Here is a 19324-nt window from a genome sequence, read left to right as displayed (position 1 = left end):
CTGACCTGTTCTTATTATAGCCTATAACAAATCTATAGCAACTGGTAGAATGGGGTGTCTCAGTTTCAGTCTGGACTGGATTTACTTTCAGGTGTGCTACAGTAGAATAAGCTGGGCTACCTGTCATGATAAAACTTCAGGTTTTGAATCAAAACCATTCTTATACAGGTAGTGTAATGTGTTTTTTTTCTAGCTGAAAGTAACTGCTGAAATTGCACTAATTTTGGTTTGAGATATCTATGGGTGATGTTACACTCTCTCGTCTGCCAATCTGTTTTGTCTCAAAATTAAATGAGGTAAATTAGAAATATTTTACAAGTTATCTGATCTTTAGTGTAATAGATATTTTAACATCAAATGCTTTAATAAACATCTTCTCATCTGAATAGACTTGAAACTACCTCTGTTCTCTTACTCCCATTTCTGATGGATTTGGGGTTTGAATGCAATCCCATTACTTCTCAGGAAGAGCTTTTTGGTAGAGTGGATTTTGCAGTTTAAGTATTGCAGGTTCTGACCCAGGGTTATTAAGTAATTTTAACTTGCATGCAATGCAGAGTTGTGAATTGTGTCCAATTTTTCTTCCTTCCTTTCTTTCTTTCTTTCTTTCTTTTTTTTTTTTTTTAAACATACAAATTACATTATATAGAGAACAGCCCGCACTAAGAGCCTCTATGGTTTTGATCTTGAGCCTTCGCTGGGAAAGTGTTGTGGGTATTGGTTTTCCTAGGAGCTTGCCAAACATTCTTTTGTTTCATTTTGTAAATTCTAACAAAAATCTATTGAAATGTATTCTGGTGGCTGTATTCCTGAAATGTAAAAAAGAATATTTCTACTGTCTTAATGACTGATGAGAGTGTCCTAGTACTTCTTGTATTAAGAAGCTTTAAATATGCTACAGAGTTTCTGTTAATATGTTTCAAAAGAGTTTAGAAATATGAAAAGCATTATTCTGTTTCTTGGGCTTAGGTTTTCTTTTGATCTGTAATGATTCAACATCATAGATGGATGGTGGGTAGGAGTCAGAGGGTAGTATGAGAGAACTGTTAATTCTTACTGAAGATGAGCTCTTTATTAGCAGAACAGATAGTCATAAAGTATATAATGCTTTACATCCTTCATGGGGAGGTGGGCAGAGGAGCAGCAACCCCATTTGTCTTTGGGATCAGTTAGACTGTTACTTTTCATTACCAGTTTGTTGTCTGTTTTTGAGAATGCTTTTCTAAAACACTGAACTTGGGAATAGAAAATAAAGATCAGCCTGTTCAGCGTAAGTCACAGATCAGATGCTACTAGTAAAATATTGAAAAATAAATTAGTATTAGAGCACAAATGGGAAACAATAAATAAATGAGATAGAAAAGATTGTTTGGCAGGATACTTTCTCTTGAAAAAATGATTTGTATATTTCCCTTCTAATAAGTTATTTTGTCCTGTAGTTTTCTTGTTTCCTTCTGGGTTTTTAGTGTGTGTTTGCCAGCATGTTATTACTTATGGGGATGTTCATGCTCTTTAACACCCTGCAGCACGTTTTTTGGAGGCTGTGTGAACTGGCAATGGATGTAGTGTACTGAGAAGGTGTCTGTGTGTGCAGGTTAAAGCTCAGTCAATGCAAGTTGTTCTGTAATGGTCAGATGTTTTGTGGTGGGTTTTATTCCCCCTCTCTTTTATTTTCCTTTTTTTTTTTTTTTTTTTTCCCTTTCTACCAGACCATAGTACTGAGCACTAATGTTCTCAGCAAATGTGCATAGTTGGTACATAACACTTCTGTGCTGCTTGAAATAGTAAAGGATTACCTCTCTAATATATTTTATTATATGTGATTAATTTCTTATCTTTGTCTAGTGCATAGGTAGGTCAAGCCAAAAATCTCAACAGGAACTGTGTGCCTCTTACTGTTTTAAACATATTTGATGGGTTTTGGGAAAGGGAAGGCAGAAAAAGATGACACTAAATAATAATCTTGAAAGGTGCTGCTTTCTAAATAAAGTTATTTCTTTACCTTTTGATACCTTCTCGAAAGGAATAGAAAGGTTTCAAATTGCATGTTGTAGTAAGTATTTATTGCAATATCGAAGTAACATGATGTTTTCATTGGTGCATGAAATAGGTGAGCAGGAAGAAAGCCAGGTGCACTTGCTGAGGAAAAATAAGGCATTGAAGTATCGGGTGCCAGACATCTGCTTGACTGGGTAGAAAGCCTGTCCCTTAGGTTTTAAGACTAACGGGAACTATTTTCATCTATTACCAGTTATGTACAGCAGCTTCCATCATGTAGGAGCCAGTTTGTTCACAGAGACCAGTAACAAGTGTACTGGTGACTTGAAGGTGCATGGAGCTCCCAGGTCATCTCTGGTCAGTCTTAAAAATCAGTCCATTTTTGTAACATACAGATTTTATACTGGGTGAATTGAAAAATTTTGGAACTATTCTTCTTTTACTAGTGTTGGGTATTATTTTGTGACCTTGCAAATCATAAAATTGTTCAGGTTGGAAAAGTCCAGACATTAACCCAGCACTGCCAAGCCCACCACTAAACCGTGTCCCCAAGTGCCCCATCTACATGTCTTTCAGATACCTCCAGGGATGGTGACTCAACCACTTCCCTGGGCAGCCTGTTCCAGTGCTTGACAACCCTTCTGGTGAAGAAATTTTTCCTAATATCCAATCTAAGCCTCCTCTGATGCAATATGAGGCTGTTTCCTCAATAGATCTATCTCCTGAAATAACTCTTACTATAGCATTGCGCAGTTCTCAGGGTGGGGAAGAAGTCTTGTGTCCTTCTATGTGACTCATGGATTCTCTGTATGTGCTTGCATTGAGAGGTAAATAAGTCAATACTTAGATGTTGAGGTAACTTTTCTTTTAACTGGGTGCACTTCTGGTGAATGTTGTCATGTGTGTCTGGTTGTTGGTGTTTTTGTAAAAAAAATATATTTGTATATTATAATTCATTATTCTAACATTTGTAAATATATTGGGTTTTGGTAGGATGTTTTTATTAGAAGTCTTTATTATAGTGAACCACCAGTGAGATCTTTGTGCTGGATTGTCTAAAACCAGGGCAGCAGTTGCCCTGGGTACAGATGAAATAACCTTCCCTCTCGTTCTTTGCTTGGTTTAGAAAATTAAGATGAGTGTGAGCAGCGTGAAAAGCATCAACAATTGCTGGCACAACGTAGTTTTGAGGGTGGCAGTTTGGTGTTGAGAAAATAAGTGAAGGAAGGTGAAGGGAAAAGAGAGGTGAAAGCAAAAGATGAGAGAGGAGGATGGGAAAGGCTTCCAGGGGGTGAGGAATGAGTCGGGCTGGCTGTCAGCACAGCCTGTGTTCTTCCTCCGGAGCCCCCGGGTTCAGTTGCAGGCATCAGTCTTGGTGGGGTTGCCTCGGGGCTACCTGGCTGCTCTCAGCTTTGCAGGACCAAGATGCATCTTGCAGCTGATCCTCGTTTTGCCAGTAACTATACTTTTACTATGTATTGTTCTTAGTTTTGGTAAAGTACTCTTACTGTGTGTGTACTTGGTGCTAAACTTCAGCTGTGGACCTTTTCACCCCATCGGTGCGCACTCCTTTGGGAACCCTCGTGAAATGCCAGTGGGGGAATCCCCATTCAGGCTCTCTTTTCATCAGTATTCTGGAAAGTGCTGCTTATTCCTTGTTAACTCATGGGGATGAGTAACTCCTGAATGACTGCAGGGTTTTGTTAGCAAGAATATAGTTTGAGGTGAAGCCATTAACCAGATTCCGTGCTAATTTTTTTACTCTGGGTTCCCCATCATAGACATGGGAGTGAGCAGATGCTAGAGTTTCTGTCCTGATGTCGAGCCTGTCCCCCTCTTCTTGGTGTCAATAGTGCCTCTTTGCTCCAGTTTCTAGTTCCTTTATAAATTACACATTTGTGTGGCTCTAGCTTTTTCTGCAAGTATGAAGTCTGGATTTTATTCTCTCCCCCTTTTTTTTGCTTCTTTTTCTTTTCCTTCTTTTTTTTTTTTTTTCTTTTTGCCTGCTGTTCTGAATTGTAATGAGCACCCTGGGGAAGTGGAGACGCTGCGGGTGGCCTTGCTTCAGACAAGCAAGGGAGTGCTGAGCACTTGATACTGTGAGCCGTGTTACTTCCTTTATTTTCCTTCTTTGGTTGAGATATTGGGATGAGGGAGATTAGAATAGAGCATAAAGATGTGCAGTAATAATTTTCAAGCAATATTTTTAACTGGCCATAGTGCTTAGTCATTGGTTTAATGCAGCTTTTTGGCCACAGGTGTCAGTGGATTTGGGATGCCAGTGTTGGTGTTGCCCCTGTGGCTGCAGAAGCATGTCTGCGTGCTGCCTGCTCGCTCTGGGGGGCTGATGCTGGAGCAGCAGCTACGGGCAAGACCAGGAAGGGGAACCAAGGGGTGATTCCTCCTAAAATAAGGCCATCCAGACTAAGTAGCGTGAAGAAAAAATACCAAAAAAATTGAACTAAATGACTTGTTATAGTTTAATTGGTCACGTGGGTGTTTTTCCCTTGCTTTTGGTTTTAATATTAGAGAGAGCATAATATATTATAATATTGATCAGGGACCCTGAATAGCATATCCTTATGTTTTAATAATGTATTTCAGTTGGACAATGACTAATTTGAGATGAGTAGCAGAAGTCTGCTGATACCCATTTCTATATGCTGTAAAAGAAGAATGGGTTCTGGAAATAATAATAATAAAAATAGTAACATAAAGTCTAAGTACTGTTCTATTTTAAAAAAAAAGAAAATTTAATCAGTCATGCTTTGCTTGAAATAGTTCATGTTAAAGCAGGTAACAAAGGTTTGTTGAAACACTTCAAAAGTTATAGTAGTGGTAAAATTTCAACACCAGAGAAAACTGATTTTGCTTCTACATTAAGTAAACTTTTTATTGTCTGTCTTTGCAGATGAAGACTGTTAGTGTTGCCTTAGTCTTGTGCCTAAATGTCGGTGTGGACCCTCCTGATGTGGTGAAAACAACTCCTTGTGCCCGTCTGGAGTGTTGGATCGGTAAGTCGAACTTCCAAGCACCAGCTAATTCTATTTGTCTTACAAACACTGAGTTATAGTATATATAGTAATCTTCAAGTTGTGTGTTTCCTGGACTTAAAACTAGGGTGAGCAAAAGGAAATGGCATCTGATTTCACTCTGTCTAGAATAGAGTTAATTAAGGGTCCAGCAGTAACTGCTGCCATATGTCATCTTGCCTGCTTTGTTCTGAAATGAGATAGCATGGAGAAAAAAAACCTGTTAATTAGCTACTTAGCTTTCTTTTAATTGTGATAGACTTATAGATATCTAAGGAGATCTCTGAGCAGTTACATCTTTAGAGTACTGTGATCTGCAAAGGTTTAAAATTACCCTGCCTCATACAATATAGAAATAAGTTTCTGTAAAATGCATGGTCTCTACTGCATGTCAAAGTAACTGCTCTGGGGCTATTTCAGTTGGGATCATGAATTCAGAAGACCTGGAATTATTCCCAAGGATGTCTTGCCAGCAGTTCCAACACCTGGGCTTGTTACTTTGATGCAGTGTTGGACTAAATTCCTGGTTTTTTGTTAAGAAGTGAAATTTTCCCTTGGTTTTGGGAAGTCTGATTATCAAGATGAGACAAATCTGAAGTAATATTAGAAGGAAATACCTTGTTTAAGAAGGCTTTCTGAGAGATTTGGTTTTTTTCTAGGAATTGAAAATGTTCATTCTTCAGTAAGTAGCGCGCAGAGCACTGTAATCCTGAACTCTGGGGCTTGTGATAGTCTGGAAAAGCCAATTATTCATTGCACAAACGGAATTTCTTTAAAAAGTTTCAGAACGCCTCGTTTTGAACGTTGCTTTACCTGCTTTATGAATCATAGCATCTCATTTTTTTTAACCTAAAACTGCTGAAGACTTTATAGCAGTTAAAAAGCTATGAGCATGCACTAATAAACAGATCTATTCAGTGGCGAGAACAGCTCTGATTTCTCATTGATACATGAGTAGAGAGCAAAGAGAATGAAAAGCATTGCAGAGTCATTAAAATAAAGTTGTTAGTGACTGTCATCAACAAAAAGAATTTTGAATGCAGTTTTGTAATTAAATTTCAGTGTGTATATATACATAAGTACACATTTCCATTTCTAGGCAACTTTAAACTTTTGAAAAAGGTAATTGCAGAAATAGCTGCTGTTTTTACTTCTATGCAACAGTCCCAAGAGAAGCTAATGGAGTGTATGGTGGAAACATAATGTCTTTGCCAGATGTGCAAGGAAGTGTGGAAATCACTTCGGTGCAATTGCTGCTATTTACAACTGAGCTGAGATCACCAGCTTGTGAACCCTGGTAACAAATGGCCACCCCACTCTCAGACAAAAGCCACTTGCAGTTCTTACTGTACCTTCTGGGTGCACCCTTAGAACGTCTGAAGTGTTTGGGTTTTCTCTAGAATTAAGCCTTGGCTGGTACCTGTGCTGCAGTGTCAGCCTGGCCCCATTTAAGGCACAGTCTGCATGCGTGATCATACCGAAGGTATCTTGGCCTGTGTGTCTGCTGGCCTTCACTAGCCTTAGATATATGCTCAGTGAGGGAGGCTGGAAGGTCACGTAATGGCTGTGGTGGTGTGAGCTGTATTTAGGAAAATTAATTTGTTTCTACTCCTTGGCTGTTAGAATGGCACCAGTGTATTTTTGTATAAAGGGTATTTTTAATAATGCTAATTACTCTGAAGATGCTCCAGAGTCTACAGACTACATTCTTCTGCTGGCAGAGTGAATGTAAAGTATTCTTAATTTCTTTTTCTGAACTTCAGTTTGGTCGTTTTGAAGGACTCAGGAAAAATTCTGATGTGTTTATGCTGGTTTTTCGTTTCCTTTTTAAAAAAAAATTTGAGCAGTAGCTAATGACATATCAACTAACAAAAGATGATGCAAAGCAGTGTGAATACATTTGGGGGATTACTGTTCAACATCTTAAGGATATCAGCTGGAAACTCAGCTTAAATAGCAAGGGGACTGTTGTAGTTCAGAGCAATAAAGACTTCTGCAATAGATAAGGGGGTTTTTGAACGGTATGTCAGCACGTGCCGAAACTGCAGGGCCCATAGTGGGGAGCAGGCGCTTGTTCCATCCTGGTGATGCTCTGGCAAGGCTTCTGGAACAAAACCTGCAGCTGTGCCAAAGACAGACAGGCTTCTCGAAGTCTGAGCAAACAATTTGCCACTCTTTGTTTTGGAAAAACGGAAAGGGTGTACTCACATTACCTTAAATCTTTCTACAGAAGTGTACTAAAACTCAAATAAGATCCTAGCTTTTATTCCTTTAAGAGAAATAACTCTTTAAATCCTGCTTTCATCCTGCTTTATGTTCTGTTTCTAACAGTACAAGGTTGAATATTTGTAAAGATTAAAAAAAACAACTTCATTGATGTGATTAAATGTTTTTAAAATAATTTTTATTGCATTGCAAAATAATAGCTTTTTGAACCTTGTTAATAGTGTCAATTATATAGCTGTGGTTTTTGAATAAAGCACATAACCTGAAATTGTAGTGGTATGTATGGGTGGTGGTAATTAGTGATAAGATTAACTTAAAAATTACAAATGGCGTATAATCTCTGAAGCAGTAAGCAATGGAAGTAAGTTAAGCAGGGTTTCGCATTCATCAAGAAAAAATGTTTATCATCAAATATTTAACCAATCTAAATTTTTGTCATTATTTATTACAGAAACCTTTTTTCAATATTAAAAGAAACAAATGTGATGCTTCCGCTGTCTTTCAAAACAAATTGTGTATATTACCTTAGCGAGAGAAATCTTCCAAATTTCATGGTCCATAATGGTGTTTAATTTGTACTTGAGTGAAGAATTTGGGGATAATTTTTGAGTATCGCATCCAAGTAAATTCCATGAAGAATGTAATGTTTATGAATTTGAAATTGAATGCATGAAAGGAACCTGCATTAAAATATCATTAAATGATCTTTCTTGCAAGCAGAACACTGGAGAGGGAAAGTGTGGAAAGCTTTTGGCTGCTTTCTTCTGCAAAGGCAGGTGGTGTTCATGCTTTGATGTAGACTTTGGTCTCCCAGGCTGTAGATCTGGATTTTACAGAAACACAGTGTGGAACAGCTGAAGGTTTAAAAGCACCTAGAACTAGAAATAATTTCTGCCTCTTGTCAAGCTGAGTGATTCAGTTGTGGTCAAAAATACTCATTTGTGTTATATTTCCTAGATCCTCTGTCAATGGGGCCTCAAAAAGCTCTGGAAACCATTGGTGCAAATTTACAGAAGCAGTATGAAAACTGGCAGCCAAGAGTAAGTATTTCTTGGGTTGCCCTCTGCAGCTATAGATACGATACTTCTTTGTGATAACATTCAATGTAGACTGAAAACTAAGATATGCGTCTGTTATGTGGCATCGTGGTCATGTGTGGCATTTATTGGTTCCTTCATCCATCAGTGTGAATAAATTCTTGCAAGTTGTGAAACTTAATAGCTTTCTAGCAGATGCCCCTCTGGGCTAGCAATTTCTTTGATCACGTCTGGGGTATTTGCTTAAAGTACTAAGTCCCTACATTGTTGTGGTGTTTTAGTTTTTTTAAATTTAGGTTCCTCTGACTGAGATGTTCTGAAGCGTTTCATTCAGGTTTATAGTTTCTTTGGTTATAAAAATGTGTTTGGCCTCACCTAGTTCAAAACTCTGTTCCAGCACTCATCATTACTGATTTTATCATTTGGAAAAAGTGAATGTTGTACAGCTAGAAGCTGAAGAATGCTTTTGGTTTTGTTGTAAAACATCATTTCAGAGCATTGGTAACTGCTAACTCTAAATTATAATGTGTGTATATGTTTTTGTAGATGAATGTTTTGGATAATAGTAATGCAAAGCAGGAGTTCAGGAAGCATGCAAGCAACTGAGTATTTCCTGTTTTGTAACATCTCATGCTTTCAATTGGGCAAGTGTTTTGCTTCTGGATATTTCAATGTCCATAGTTTCATGTGTCTCAGTAAATAAACTACAGAAAGATCTAAAGAATGAAATTTGAAGTCTGTGGCATTTTCCAAATAGAAAAACGGAACTGTAGAATCATCTTCACTGCTAATGTTCCCCAGTATGTTCCTGTCCTTACCTGTATGCTGTAGGCAGTTTGGGTCAAAATATTCCTCTTCAAAGTACCTGGACTATTGACTACTAAATCATAAATCTATCATTAAAAGTAAGTAATGTGTAACCCTAACAGAAACTGCAACTTCACTGAATGAACCTACTTGTAGACTTGCTTTAATTTTTTTCCCTATGATGTGGCATGCATACTGACCTGGCCTTAATTTTTTACAGAGACATTGTCTCTTCCTTTCAGATTGTCTTCAGTAATAATAATTATGTCAGTAATAATAACAATAATGTTGGTACCAGGACTACATTTGCTGTTTCTAGCATTGCTCGCTATCTTACTTAACATGTAAAAAATCTATGAAATGTCGCTGTAATGCCTGGTAGTATGTAGTTTGAAAGTCTATAGTTATGGTTAAGTCTGCAGTTTGGAAAGTTACTGGTGCTTTTCTGTCCTCTGTGCTGGATGACTGGTTGGGAAGGCTTTTGTCTTGGCAGTGCCCTGAAGTATTTTTAATCAGTCCTTCTATTTAAACTGTGATGGGTTACATTCATTTACTTGTTTCTTTATAATTTATGAAATCTGTAGATTGCCGCTGCTGATGTTTTGTTTGGGTCTGGAACCTAGAAGCTCTGAATGTCCCTGTTTGTACAGGGAGATAGAGAACTTGTGGTTCTTGTTCTTCCCCATCCCCCCAAAGTCTTCCATTCCTTCTTGAAGGGCTAATATGTTCAGGTAAAGGTCAAGTGGCTTTGAGATTATCTTTGCAGAAGTAAATATAAACTTTTCTTTTGCCAGACACTGCTGTGAATATTTTTCACCCAAAAAAGGGTTGTTGGCGTATTTATTTTTAAAGGCTGCTGCTGAAGTAGTTTGTTGCATGTGTTCCAAGTCCCTCCTCTACTTTCTAATGCAAACTAGATGGAAATAATATTGTATTCAGAGCAATTTGAATGTAAATGCAGTTTGTACTGCTTCTTTACCTCTTGCCTTTGCGTGATACTTCCCTGCTGCCTTACTCAGGGTTGACTGACTAGAACTGAGTTTGTCTTTCAGTGAAAGCTGAAGGTATTACCTGAAGGAGGCTTACTGGTTTTTAGTGGTGAAATGTCCACGTTACTGAATCTGTGGATAATTGTCTGTGGGTCTGCTTTTTCCTGAGGTGTTTTGTAAGTATATTTATGTAAGAAGGACTTGTCTTGAAGCATATATGGGATATGTTTAAGACAAGAGAATTTAGTTTTGCATTTTACCTCTTGGTACATTGACAATTTTTAAAATCCTTCTCTAGCAGCCTGAGAATTTGGCTGAAAATTCAAATAGTGTCTGAAATCAAAGAGGGGAGTAAAACATCTTGACGCAAAGGTGAAAACAAACCTTTTTCTCCACTCTTTAGTAACGTAGTCCATATTACTGAGGAATGAGAGACCGGCATCTAGAAGCAGCAGGTACCCTGTGTGGGCTGACCTCACGCTGCCTTGTAGAGTTTGCACAAAACATGAGGCAATTACTGAGCTCAGATGTTTGTGTGCAAGGTGCCTGGTTCTTAGCAGTAAATCACAGCCCTTTGAAACATTGCAAAGCTAAACACGTACCGTTTTATTGCACTCGACAGGGCTCTTGAGTTTTCTGCAGTCATAAAGAGAAGTTGATGTGCCATCTGCAATAAAACAATAGGAACATTATTGAATTTCCTAGACCTTTCATATAAATACTAATACATCTAGTTTTGTCTATTTCTCAATGTTTTGGAATGGTTGAAGAATTGATGGAAGGAAGACAATATGGGGAAAACTAGGCAGTCTGAAAAAAAGACCAAATCATTAAAATCTTCTGAAATAGCCAATATTACCAGGCTGTCAGAGTGGGTCCTTACGCTAGGAAATGGCTGTCATCAACTCTTTGTTGTGAACACACAAACGATACTAACTGTGGGTAAATAGATTGTGTCAGTAATAAAAGCTGTGTGAAAAGTCCTGTGACATCACTACCAGTGCAGTCCTTGTCTGAATGGTAGGATGTTGTTCAAATACTTTCCCTTTCCTTTAAATACAAATAGCTTAGATGAAAAAGCTTTACAAGGAGGAAGCATGAAAATTCTTTGTTTCTGGAAGCTCCCTGGCTGCACAGCTGATGCGTATTTCCTTCCAGGTCTTACTGAGCCCCTTTCTAAATAATTTATCAGCTTGCCATTGCTTGAAGTATTTGTTCTGATTAAATTTAAGACTTTGCTTTATTGTTTTGTAGCTACATAAATTTGTGTGCTGCAGGAGTAAAAAGCACTTCAGCTGTTGTTTTATCTGCAAAATACTGCAGTTAAACAATATTCAGTCATTTCATTGCAATTCTCAAATGAAAATTTTAACGAGGGAGGTGACAAAGCTGTAGGTTTTGTCTTTCTAAAGAATTTTCCTAACAAGAGTTCTCACAAGTCGGTGCAAAGATAGTTAAGGTGCTGCTGAAAAAGTGGAAAGAAAACAAAGAGCTCTTCTCTACTATTGAAGCTCACGAGTTTTGAGCTTCATGGGGCATGGAAGGGGTTAAACCTGAGGGTAATCTGGAAAGCAGGCTCAATTACAGGGGATAAGAGGGGTTGCTTAAGCAGCTGAGAATGAAAGGAGGAAAAGGTAGTGAAGTTAAGAGCACAGGACCCCACAATACCTGATCAGAGGGGAAAAACCTTCCTCGGGACTGTGCTTCTGGCTTTGGGACCTGCAGGCTGGAGGGTTGGAGGGTGGCTGGTGGAGCTGAGCAGGCCTGGGGCGTGCTGGTTACAGGGTCTGGGCTAAAGAGTTTGGCAGGCAGTGTCAGGAGAACACGGTGGAAAAGGAGAACCTTTAGCAGGGACAGCACGTTGTATCATCACTTCAATTGCCTGGAATAAAATACTTTACATTTTTATTGGAGATACTTTGCATGCTGTGTATTTAAAACATTTAGATAAGAAATTGATCACATTGATATGGCATTTCTCTGCTTCTGATCCTCATTGATTACCCTTTATATTATATGGATATACTGCCTGTGTTGTAGCGACCAGAGAGAGAACTGGTTTGCTTGTGCTGGCAGTAAGTAGCAAATATTGTTTGTATGCAAATTTGGTTTTCTTGGCAGCATTGCGTGTCATGCCATTCACAACGCAGAACTTTCCTTAGTTTAAAAGTCAACAGACTTTGTTTGAAAATAGGAATAGCAGATTGCAAATTCCGAGTGCTGCTGCAGTGAGATGGTTTATGGAGATGCAGTAGCTACTGGGGATTTTTATGACACGTTACTGTTACTTAAGTCCCAGTTTATATCCATTTATCAGCAGAGCCTGGGACTTGGGTTCTTTGCTGTAATGTTGTGCAGAGCTGGAGCAGAGGATGAAGGTGTTGTCCAGCTTTCTACTACTCCTCTGCACAGCACGCTGCTCCTTTTCTTGTGGGCTGGTTTAAGAGAGCGTGCTTTTCTGCATCCTCTTGGCTGGAATTCTCTGAACTGAGCTATGGTACTTCTATATAAAAAGCACCAGTTACCCTGTATAAAATGGTCATTGTGTGCGGTATTGTACAGAGCGCTACGAGATGCGGCTGGTCTGTGCTTGCTGGCTTTGTTCTTAGAAGGGTACCAGACTTTTTCTCCCCCCTGCTTTCTTGTAATGGACATGTCATTGCTTGGCTTCTAGCCTCCCCTAGACAATAAAGTTTCCTTCGTTTCCATTCCTGTGTATGCCTTTGAGAACGGAACTGTGTAGCCGAAGGCAGAAGTGTAGGTTGAATGATGCACAGTTTACATAATTCAGGATCTGGTATGAAGTAGTCTGGAGCATATGCTTATTAAATTTGCATGAAATTATAGATTATTTTTTTTCTTTTTGTTAGCTATGGCTTTTGACCAGTTTCTTTCTTTAACTGTAATCTGACCAGAAAATTCACAGGACTTTTTCTTCCTTTATTTCATCTCTCTCAATAATTTTGATTTCTACTTGTTTTCTGTTGTGATTTCTACTAATCCAACTGAATCCCAATGGTACTGTTCTTTATTCTCTGACAGAAACTTTCCCAGTCCTGCCGGTATAAGGTCAAAGCCTGCTGTTCATAACTCTTCCTGAGTAGAGGTGAGGTTAAGAAGGTGTCTCAGACACTTGCATTTCTCCATTGCTCATGAAGTGCATTCTTAACACTGGAGGAGCAGGACCTTGTCTCAGTGAAAATGAATGTTTTCAATTTTTTAAAGTCTTCCTTTTCTTGAGAGTCTGTGCTATGTGGTGGTCTTTGCACAGCTAGCTGTGAGACCACTGGCAAACAGATGTTTGTGACTCTCTTGGGTGTGTTTGGTAAGATTCCTTTTTTCCTCTCTTTTTTTCCCCCTACTTCTTCCCCAGCTGCGCAGACCACCCCAGCCCCAGTGTTTTGTTTGGGGTTTTTATTATTATTATTATTATTATTATTATTATTATTATTATTATTATTATTATTATTATTATTATTATTATTATTTGTTTTGGGATTTTTTTGTTCGTTTGTTTTGATTTTACTCTTGCAAGAGTCAGAAGCCCTAGTCATGGGAGGGTTTGGTTCAGCCAGGTGCTGTACAGATGAAATGAAAACCACTGCTGCACAGCTTGCAGTCTGAAATAAGACTGATGCAAACAAATGGGAGAGTACAAAGAGACAGTAAAACAGTAGCAGTCAGTGTGATAAGAGTCTTTGCATAGCAGAAGCCTGGCTCTAAATGTGCTGGTAGATGTTTCGGTGTAGTACAATACAGAAATAGGAAGTGAGTGGTTATAGGGGAGTTTTGGAAGTGCCATCACCAGGTGGAAGAGCATATACGGAGAGAAATAGATGTGGAGCAAACCAGAGTATAGGGCTGTAGGTAAAATTTGGGTTGCATGTGAGATTACTGAAAGAAATAAGGTTTGGAAGGTGAAAAGAGGAGGAGCAATAGATGAACTGGAGGCGAGGATATCTAGAGAGTGATTACAAACAGCATGTTCTTTAAACTGAAGCAGTATGTAATTAGGATGTTCATGAGATCTGCCAAAGAACCTTGACAGCCTTGCTACCAAGCAAAGCCAAGGACTGGAGTGGAACTTTTATCTTTTTAAGCTGGACTGTTATGGAAAATAAAGCTGTAGTTATGGTGCACGGGAGTTGAGGATCATGTATGGGTTAGAAGAAAGTTCACCGCTATATTTAAGGTGGACTGTAGTTGGATGTCTTATTTTGATGTGTGTGGAGGTTTCAGGGGAAGGGGAAGAGCTCTGAAGCCCCTTGCCACAATTTGAATATTTGTTGTCCATCAATTTGTTGCAGTGGCACAATGCTCGTGTCAGCTCCTTGAAAGGAGCCAGCTTACCAGGTGGGTGCTGGGCCCTGGTCTTCAGCAGATTCGGAGATGAGCCAGTGAAAGTGCAGAGGTGCAAAGTGTCCCGAGCCGTTCTGAGATGCTACAAAACCGTTCTAGTGGAGACTTGCTTTTGTACAGAGACCTTTACTTCAAGTTGAAGGTCAACTCTTCTGTGGAATTTGGGATTTGTTTACATCCTCTGATAAGTAACTTAATGGAGTGTGAGAGGTTTGTGCACCACAGCAAGGTCTGTACTTTGTCATCTGAGCATTGCCTGTTTCCCCCACTCCCCCTCCTGTCATTTCAGGCCAGTAGCTCCAGGGCCTCTGTACTTCCCCTCCCAATAACTGACACCAGCAAAGCCAGAGAGCTTTAGATGTTACATCCCAAATAATTTTTCCCCCCTTATTCCGACTTGCCTAAATAAAACAAAGTCAATTACAGTATAGATTTTTCTAATTAAAGTGCTACATTGTTATCTCCCTTTTTCTTCTCTCCGCTTCCTCCTTTTTTGCTAAGGCAGTTATCTTCACTATTTTGATTGTCTGATGGAATTAGTTGTGTTTCATTAACTTGAATGGACATCCCTGGAGTGAAGGAGAACTATGAGCTATGAGAGGGGGCATGAAAATCCCAGATAGGGGAAGAACTGGAGAAATCTAGGGGGGCAAGATTAAATAAACTTTTTGAAAGCTTTTGGGAAGGGTTGGGAAAGCTTGAAAGCAAATACCTATATTTGAAAATGCCTGTGTGTAGCATCCCTAGTCACTGAGCATGGTGTGTTAATGATGGTGTGGATGCTGTCACACAGCAATTTTGCTTCTGTTCCTTATGCAGTTTTCTTTTTGTTGTTCCATGACTTACATTAGTGTCACTTATTAAGAGACAGGCAGTAACATATTTGAACTCATTAGTCTGGCAGACCTAGGCATGTTTTAGGTCTTTCCAGCCCATTAAATTTATGTGGTTGTACCCATTTTTTCACTCAGATCAAAGAGGTGACGTAGTCAAGGAGGAGCGACTGCAGCAATCTTGTATTGAAGTGGGCCTAAGGGGACCGAGAAACTTGGTACTAATCCCAGATCAGCATGCCTGTGACATTAATAGAAACGTTAGTTAGTTGAACTGTGGCTATGTATTATATTTTCTCCCCAGTTGCTGGTGCCAGGTTGAGACTTCCAGCAGCATGTGTCCGATTGTGCTAAACTGTACAGATTTTTAAATAAAAGGGTTTTCCTATTTTGTTCTAATCCAGTATCATATCTTGTGTGATGCCTCTTGCAGCTTGCATTCATCAGTCGGTGATGGTCTCTGAGGAGACATCTCATACAATACGGATAGATTATATTTTTTGTGGCAAGCCTTCAAGGAAACAGTGATGCTTTTCCGATCAAACAAGGCTGCTCCTTTCTCTCTTCTAGTCTGCTTTCCAACAGTTTTCTCTTAATTTCAAAGGAAGTACAGCCAAGATACTTGAAACAGATAATTTAAAGCCTCTATCTTTTTGTGCATGTTTTCTGTTGTTGTTGCTGTTGTTTCCCTCATTAGATATCTCTGGGCTTTGATACAGTTTCTGAGGTTTCTTTCCTTGCATTGCTTCTTTCTGCCTAATTAATTGGTAAGTTGCCTGCTGCACATCAAAGGCTGAGCATTTCCTAAAGAGTAACTAGTTAAGCATGAAAACTAATTGAACACATGACCTAATTATTGGTCTCTCTGTGACTCATACTTTTCCTTTATTTCTGTAGGGTTTTTCTTCTAAAATAAGAGCAAATACTAATCGCTCCTGCAAAAGAAATACTGTAGAATTTCTTTTGTAGATGCAGAAAGGGGAAATGTAATGTAGAAAGGGGAAAATTAAAATGGTAAAACTTTCACTTGGTCCCCTTACTCTGCAGATGTAGGAATATATAAAGAAAAAAATGAAGAAGTAAAAAAAACCAAAACCAAAACAACAATACACAAACCACAGAACATTGTGACCTTATTTAACGAAACCAGGTTTTCCTAAGAGGACTATGTTTTTTATTTCCCAACAGCCTTCTGAATTTGGCAGCTATTTCAGGCTCTGCAAAATTTTGCTGCATCAATCCTTTGCTGTCTTGTAAAGATCGACTGTCTTCAGCATAAACCAGCATTTTTTTCCAGAAACAAGCAAACAAACAAAAAAAAAAGTGACAGAAGAGGGGTTAACAGGTATAATTTCCAAAACCAATTATTCACATTCTCATACTTTGTGAAAATTTATTGTGGTACCATTCTGAGTTTGACTGTTAGCCTTGTGCTGTTTTCGCAAAATATCTCTCTGGAAGAACTGGTTGTTTAGCCAGAAAAGCACAGATTTTAAGTATAGTAAATGATGAAAGCCACTTTTCTTTGGTCTTGTGAATACAGAGAAAATTAGGGCAAATGAAGCAGTATGTGACTTGTAGTTTTCCTTTTGGTAGTTCTCCAAGAGGTGGTCAGCAACCCAGCCACCCCACTCACCCACAGCGTAGCTTGGCAGGGCAGAACACAAGACCAGGGTCTCGGTTTAAACCATCAAGAAAGATGCATTACATTGAAGCTGCTCTATTTTGTGCTGAAAAATCTGAACTGGGCCACCTATTTTCTTCCACTGTTGGGGCCCTAAGCATCAGGAGGGAGTCATGATGAATGACTGTGGGGATTTTAGCATCTAAAACCACTGCATAGGTTCCCTGGAGTTTTGTAGCCTGAATTGTAGCAGTGTATCTGTAGGCACTGCTGCTGTGACTGCCTTCACATGGGAGTAGCTGTACCACCTGTACATAAAAAAAATCTCCTATAGCAATGATAACTAAAGCATCTGGGAATTATCTGTACAAGTGAGAAGCTCTCTACTGCAATTCTGGGGCTCAGCCTAGGTAGAATGTGTTATTTCTTCTGATAGTGAGAAAAAAAATCTGATAATTCTTTAATACACTACTAAAATAAAGTGGAAACTGTGAAATTGCAGCAGTAATGTACGTAATTTCTCTGAGATTCTTATGGAAAAATGAGGCACAAAAAAGGAGAAATAGTTACAGGCATGAACTGATATGAAGAAGCACAATCAGAGGCTGCTAAAGACAGGGAAGCAGCATTTTAAGCTGTTTTGTGAGCTGAACTGTTCATGCATTGCAGATCAGCAGTGATCTGGCATTCTGGAACTAAGTCAACAAACTTGCAAAATCAGTTTAGTGGGAAAATCCTCTGGGTCTTGCCATCTTGCTGAAATCAGCCTTGAACACTGCAGGCAGGAGTGACCTTGAATGAAGGAGATGGGGCAAAGGGGAAGCTATTGCCAAAGTCTGGAGAGATAAGTTTGAACCGTAATGAAAAGGACATTTAACTTGTAAGTAAACAAAATTTCTTCCTGTTTTATTAAAGTGATGCAGTAATGTGTTAGTGCATCTCTCTGAAAAGTGGCAGTCTTCAAAATCACTGAACTGCTGCTGGGTGATTGGGAAGCTGACCTGCATCGCTGCAGGGCTGAGGCTCCAGGACACCCCACTGCTATTTCTGACATTTTAAAGAGCTCCCCTTGAAAATGCGAAGGTGAACCTGGTAAAATCTCCCAGTGCACATTCCCTAAGGCCTGCTTGGGAAGGAAGCTGCCAAGGGCATAAGGCTACCAAGAACCAGATTCTTGCTTTACCAATTGCCTTCCCCTCCCTGACACACTTTCTCAGTTGCAGAAGCAATGGGGCCCCCCTTGATAAGGTGGAACGTCCTGAGAATGCCTCTGAAGTGCTTTTTCTTTGCCTTATCACCCAGCATCTGAACGCCTATTAGTTTTGAAATTCTCTATTTGGTTGCAATCGTTCAGTGACCATGCTTTCTCATGCTTTGCTTTCCATAGTCTTCAGACAATAAGGTCCATTCACATTTCATACTTCCTCTCTGTTTTGTTTTTTATTTAGTCATCAAAATGAGGCCAGAATTGGCAGACAAGCAAGGTTTATGTATTCTAGGGTATTTTCATATGGCCATTGTACTCTTAATGTCAGTTTGTCCTAAGATGTGAAGAAAGACCTGATATTGGAAAGGCTTCTTCAAAGAGGTAAGCAGCTCTGCCTTCTCAAATCTGATTAACGTTTTTCTGTAATTACCACCCAGCCTCTGTGTGACCTATTTAGAAATACCTTGTCTTTGTGTTCACGGAGGGTAGTGGATCAGTGACCGTTAGAGACAGGGAGGAGCCTTCTGCAGACCCATTTGCTTGGACCCTGGTGTTCTCTATCTAGTAAATACCACTAGGTATCCCCTGGGCAAAGGTTCGGTCTTTGCAGACTTGGACATGCAAATGATACTGCATCACGCAACTGAAGCTTCTTTTTGAATAGACATCAGAGTTTTGTGCAAAACTTAATAGCATTAACAAAGAAAACTATTTACATTTTTGTTTAGATCTCTGCTCATCTCTAAGGCAGAATGAGAAAAGCCTGAAATACTTCAGTTTTAACTCTTTCCACATGGATCTTAATAAAGCATAACCCTCTGTTTTTCTTTCTCCTGACTCATTAAGCTGTTAATCTGAATATCGCTTCATGAAACAGTGACTGCACTCAGAGGAAAACTTGAAATTACTAAATAATTATTTAGTATTGATAAGGTTAACTTCTGGTCCTAGGCATAGTAGTTCCTCCTGTTGAGTATGATGCACTTTGACCAGAACAGAAAGACAACCAGTTTGAGGATTCATTTACGCCCAGGATTGTGATCTGGCAACCCGAACTGAGTTTCCAGTAATATCTAGGTTTATATTTAAGAGACAAGAAGGTGCAGAGTCTGGAACTTTAAAGAGCTCTTAAAATAGAGGTTATAAAGAAGGAATAATACTAAAATGACACTGTTGCTTAGGAGTTACGTTATTTGACTAAGTAGGTTTTAA

The 19324-nt window shown here is 39.1% G+C and overlaps 1 protein-coding gene across 4 annotated transcripts in view; it reads left to right on the top strand.

Moving 5' to 3' along the window:
* RPTOR (regulatory associated protein of MTOR complex 1) overlaps window positions 1-19324 on the top strand; it is a 156790-nt gene that overhangs the window by 9765 nt on the left and 127701 nt on the right. For all 4 annotated transcript variants that reach the window (XM_040582170.1, XM_040582169.1, XM_040582168.1 and 1 more), the window contains exons 2-3: window positions 4910-5012; window positions 8214-8296. In XM_040582170.1, coding sequence (XP_040438104.1) covers window positions 4910-5012; window positions 8214-8296 — 186 coding nt within the window. The remainder of the gene's footprint in view (window positions 1-4909; window positions 5013-8213; window positions 8297-19324) is intronic.

The sequence above is a fragment of the Falco naumanni genome, chromosome 1, assembly GCF_017639655.2.
Source record: "Falco naumanni isolate bFalNau1 chromosome 1, bFalNau1.pat, whole genome shotgun sequence".
Classification (NCBI taxonomy): Eukaryota; Metazoa; Chordata; class Aves; order Falconiformes; family Falconidae; genus Falco; species Falco naumanni.
The sequence above is the reverse complement of the archived record's forward strand: the minus strand, read 5'-3'. Positions and strand labels throughout refer to the sequence as shown.